This window comes from Hippocampus bargibanti, linkage group LG13 (assembly GCF_051943395.1).
Source record: "Hippocampus bargibanti isolate YZ-2025 linkage group LG13, ASM5194339v1, whole genome shotgun sequence".
NCBI lineage: Eukaryota > Metazoa > Chordata > Actinopteri > Syngnathiformes > Syngnathidae > Hippocampus > Hippocampus bargibanti.
The window spans coordinates 19,087,758-19,093,091 of NC_142746.1; the positions used below are offsets into that span (position 1 = coordinate 19,087,758).

General features: G+C 38.7%; 1 protein-coding gene across 1 annotated transcript; it reads left to right on the forward strand.

Moving 5' to 3' along the window:
* The first annotated feature begins 275 nt into the window (after positions 1-275).
* On the forward strand, positions 276-4,653 carry nkx6-2 (NK6 homeobox 2). The gene is made up of 3 exons (XM_089011988.1): positions 276-1,244; positions 3,069-3,241; positions 3,392-4,653. The coding sequence occupies exons 1-3, from the start codon at positions 776-778 to the stop codon at positions 3,650-3,652; spliced, it is 903 nt and encodes a 300-aa protein (XP_088868114.1). The 5' UTR covers positions 276-775; the 3' UTR covers positions 3,653-4,653.
* The last annotated feature ends 681 nt before the right edge of the window (positions 4,654-5,334 follow it).

Sequence of the window (5,334 nt, forward strand, 5' to 3'; positions counted from 1 at the left end):
GTAGAGATAGATAGATAGATAGATAGATAGATAGATAGATAGATAGATAGATAGATAGATAGATAGATAGATAGATAGATAGATAGATAGATAGATAGATAGATAGATAGATAGATAGATAGATAGATAGATAGATAGATAGATAGATAGATAGATAGATAGATAGATATGCAACTATAATGCAATCGTTCTTAAGTAGCCTCCGACTTTGATTGAGAACGAAAACTCATAAAGACGACTTCTCGTTTAAGAATAATAATGACATATACGAGCCTACTCTATAATGTGACGGCTCGCTGTGAAACCTCTCTAATAAATCTATTGAGTCCTCTTCAGAGTGGAGTTGAGGTCCGTGTTCAGTGAAGTTCCTTTTTTCCGGCAGTGCGTACTGGCAGCAGCTCGCCAGCTCCCGCACTTCCTGTTCCAACCAATCGGAGCAGAGAAGCGCTCGGGTTTTGACCAATCACCGCAAGGTGCTTGTATAACTCGTCCAATGGGAGGCCGGCGCGTTCAGGTGGCTTCGCTGTTATCAGAGGCTCCTTGTTCGCCGGCAGCACACCGCCGAGAGTGCGTCAAAAGCGGCCAGAACATCGCAAGCACGTCCGACATCCTGTCACTTGGCCCGGAGCCCACGCGAGCGTTCCTACGGCAGACTCACCGAGGACCTCCGGGAAGCAGTCGGCGTGATTCCCGCACCGGGACAGTCGGGAGCGAGCCCGGCCGGAAGAATCTGTTAACTTTCATCGGCGACTTCCTTTTGATTTCATGTTGACAAATGTTAGCGGTGGGGCAGATGGAGGCTAACCGGCAGAGTGCTTTCGTCCTGGGCAGCACCCCGCTGGCGGCGTTGCACAACATGACAGAGATGAAGACGTCTCTGTTTCCGTACGCGTTGCAGCAGAGCCCGGCGGCCGCTGCGGCGGCTGCGGCCGGCTTTAAGGCGCCGTCGCTGTCCAGTCTCAACTCGCAGCTGCACGCCGGGGCGACCCCGCACGGAATAAGCGACATCCTCGGGAGACCCATCTCCACCGCCGGCCAGTTGCTCTCCGCCGGCTTCCCCAGGATCAACGGCATCAACGGGCTGGCCAGCACCGCCGCCGCGGCCGCAGCCGCCGGAATGTACTTCGGCCCCGCCGTGTCTCGCTACCCCAAGCCGCTGGCCGAGCTCCCCGGGAGGGCGCCCATCTTCTGGCCAGGCGTCATGCAGGGGTCCCCGTGGAGGGACCCGCGCGTGCACTGCCCAAGTAAGTACCTGCTGCCATGCAAAGTCGCCTTAAATGTCTCGCCTTTAATGTCAATTTGACGCACTTTCACGGGGATAACTGTGTTTCCAATCATCTCATCAAAATGTTCAAAATAAAACCTGCAAATTATCCATTTACACCAAAAAGGAATCATAGTCATTGAATTACCGAGAAACGGATGGTTTCATGCCATTTTCTGAAATGTTTGAGATGTGTCAAACTTCTTGTAATTATTGTTTCCCTCAAAGGGCCGTGACGATAAAAACCATCTTCACGTGTCATCTCATCATACTATTACATATTTACAATTTCCCCTGCTTGTGATTCATATTAAACTATTTCCGGTATTTTATTTTGAACGAACACATCGTAGTGGATAGACGCAAAAATGTTTTTTGTTTAACATCCGTTTTTATTATTCACTTATTTAAGTAATTTATTTAAAAAATGCTTCAAACGGCTTAACGTGAAGACAAAAAAAAACATTCATATTTAGTGACGAATGAAAAGAGCAATTTCATTTTGCAATAAATAAAAAGTAAACACTTCATTTGCTCGAGTGGGCCAATCCCATAAAACGATCTGACAGGCCAGAACCCCCCTCACCCTCACACACACTCCCGGGCTCCCCCGGGCCTTGACTTTTTGACACATGCTTAAGACTTAAGAGTTCCTACGCACACTTAGCTATTTTAGTCTGATAAAGTCAGCAAGTAAGTTTGATTTACATCAAGTACATCTGCCAGAAGACCGGAAAATGCTTCACTTGTACTTTCATATTTCCTGCATTCAACTCAAGAGCGTAGCAAAGGCGATTGGTTATAACCATGCCCACAATAATACTAATAATACTCATAATACTCATAATACTCATAATACTAGTAATACTAATAATACTAATACTAATATTAATACTACTACTACTACTACTACTACTAATACTAGTACTAATAATAATAATAATAATAATAATAATAATAATAATAATGCATTTTATTTATAATGGCATTTAAAAGCTCTCAATGACACTTTACAATCACAAAACAGGTACATAAACAAAACCACAGATTAAATTATAAATAAGAACAACAGATACAATCTTTATTAAGATCTAAATAAACCATGGAAACAAGTAGAGCATGAAACCATTACATTTGAATGCAATGTATGTTTTTTTTAAATTATTAATTAATCATTATTAATTATATTTTTGTTATTGCTTCCCATGCATAGCTAAATAATAAACGTGGAAGCACGTTTAAAAGTTCAAATCAAATCCAAATAAAACAAAACAAATAAAAATTCACAAATTACATATATATATATATATATATATATATATATATATATATATATATATATATATATATATATATATATATATATATATATATATTGACCTTTTTGTCAAGCCATTACAATTAGCAGAGCAATAATTATTGTGATATATATATATATATATATATATACATATATATATGTAATTTGTGAATTTGTATTTGTTTTGTTTGGATATATATATATATATATATATATATATATATAAAACAATCAGAATAATTATTGCTCTGCTAATTGTAATGGCTTGACAAAAAGGCCCTATTACATCAAATAATAATTTATTTTTAGGTCATAAAACAAATGTAAATCAAATATAACTGATGAATCTGTTCTGTTCTTTCCATAAATAAATATATATATATATATATATATATATATATATATATATATATATATATATATATATATATATATATATATATATATATATATATATATATATATATGGAGGTTAACCATGCAGTCATCTTTGTTTCTCTCCAGCTCAGTCGAGTTTAATGATGGACAAGGACGGCAAGAAGAAGCACTCCAGGCCTACTTTTTCTGGCCAGCAGATATTTGCACTGGAAAAAACCTTCGAGCAGACCAAGTACCTTGCAGGCCCAGAAAGAGCTCGTCTGGCCTACTCGTTAGGAATGACCGAAAGTCAAGTCAAAGTAAGGATGGTTTTAATACAAAAACAAATCAGATTGATTTTTAGTGCAGTTTAAACAAGTCTGATGTTTAAATGTAGTTTTCTTTTAACAAATTGTGTGTGTTTTGAGAGGATCTGTTGATCGTTGTACTCACTTTGTGTCCATTCCCAGGTGTGGTTCCAAAACAGGAGAACCAAGTGGAGGAAGAGGCACGCAGCCGAGATGGCCTCTGCCAAGAAAAAACATGACTCCGAAACAGAGAAAATGAAGGAAAGCTCCGACAACGACGACGACGATGAGTACAACAAGCCGCTCGACCCTAACTCGGACGATGAAAAGATAACGAGACTGTTAAAGAAGCACAAAAGCGGCGGTGCGGGAGGTAATTTGGCCCTCATCAGTCCCTGTAGTAACAGCTCGGACAACTTGTGATGACCCCCACGATTCCCTCCCGCTCAACACCACCACCAAACGACTAAAATGGGGGTTGTTCAGAAGAGACTCTTATCGGAGCCCATTTACACCTGACGTTGTGGAAAGAAGACACCGAAAGAAACAGAAGGCTACGGATAACCATTTTCAAGTTCTAAAAAAGTATATAAAAAAGTACACACAATCTGGTTTGTCCTTTTCGGGGCTCCGTAGGATTGCAACATTAACCCCACAAGCGAACCGACGCGATTATTTGGAGCCACATGAGATTAATTAATTTTAATCTGCACATCATTTTAAAATAATTAACAGAACATTTGAACATCTGTGAATTGTTATTTGTTTTTATGTTCCCTGTGATTGACTGGTCATCAGTGACGGTCCAAGGCTCTTACTCACTCGTGACCTCGCGGACAAGCACCACGGTGAAAATGGCAGCATGGAAAGATACAAATTTTGACTTCTAACTCATTCTCGACATTTTTTTTTTGTAAACGATGCAGATTTAACAGCAACATTTCACACGTCAGGTGTGAACGAGCTCTGACGCTTTCAAAGCTCAAATTAAGCAGGGTATCCTCTGTCCTAAAAGGCTCAAAGAGAACGGTTGTTTCATGGGGCTGTACGTCGCAGCCCGAAGACGACAAAGTATATATAAAATTGTATTGTATATATTTTTTACAGAATAATTTATGTTGTTTGAAGCGATGCGGAGCAGGTTAAAAAAATACTCCTGTCCTCCATGCATCCATGACGCGCTTATTTCCTCGCAAACAGAAGCTTTGGTTTCACTTCTTTTTCAGGTCGCACACTGTAAATAAGCCGTAAAAAACATGTAATTGACACATTTATGTTTTTAAGGCACCGTACGTACATTGCGATTGAAAACGGGAGTATCTTTTTTTGTTGTCGTTGCTTTCAGAGTATTATAATTATTGCAGCATCCAAGGAGGTTATACAGAAGGAGAAAAAAAACACTTTGTATATGAATAAATTATTTAACAAGCCTGTTTTGTTTTTTTTTGTCTTAATGTAAACCGGATTCTTGTAATTATATTTTATTAATGCTTTTAATAATTCATGTATTTTATGATAATGTACAGTTGAATTTACTCATGACGGTTTCATTTCAACCACTGGTGTAAATGTATTATTAGGGAGGGAGGTTTTGACGAAACGCAACAAGTTCTGAGTTTAATGTTATCTTTTAAACCAGTGATTTTCAACCACTGTGCTGCCGTGAGAGATAGTCAGGTGTGCCGTGAGAAACTATCCAACGCCCCTTTTTAAAATTTAAAATTTTACAAACATTTATTAATCATTTTCTCCCATTATTATGTAATTGTTCGGTGTCCGTACTGAAAAAGACTGGGAGGGTAAATTAATATTCGTCCGTGTGGAAACATGTCACTGCCTCTTTCCTCTTTCCTGCGAGATGGTTAGTGGTGTCCCGCAAAAAAATTCCAATGTAAAAAAAACGTGCCCTGGTTAAAAAAAGGTTGAAAACACTGTTTTAAACCACCGGCAGAATTTTATAAAAACATGTTTTAAATGAGAACTAAATTCTCACGAATGACGTTTTTACACGTTATGCAATAGAAATTGCCCCCCCCCCCCCAAAAAAAAAAAAAAAAAAAAAAAAAATCAAAGAAAGCAAAATGGCGCTACATTTTAGTGATATT

What these genes read in the sequence shown, in the direction of transcription:
- nkx6-2 (XM_089011988.1), top strand. Translation starts at nt 776, where the DNA reads ATGTTAGCGGTGGGGCAGATGGAGGCTAACCGGCAGAGTGCTTTCGTC. An exon ending in CCCGCGCGTGCACTGCCCAA is followed by an intron (nt 1,245 to 3,068) that starts GTAAGTACCTGC and finishes GTTTCTCTCCAG; the next exon opens with CTCAGTCGAGTTTAATGATG. An exon ending in TGACCGAAAGTCAAGTCAAA is followed by an intron (nt 3,242 to 3,391) that starts GTAAGGATGGTT and finishes GTCCATTCCCAG; the next exon opens with GTGTGGTTCCAAAACAGGAG.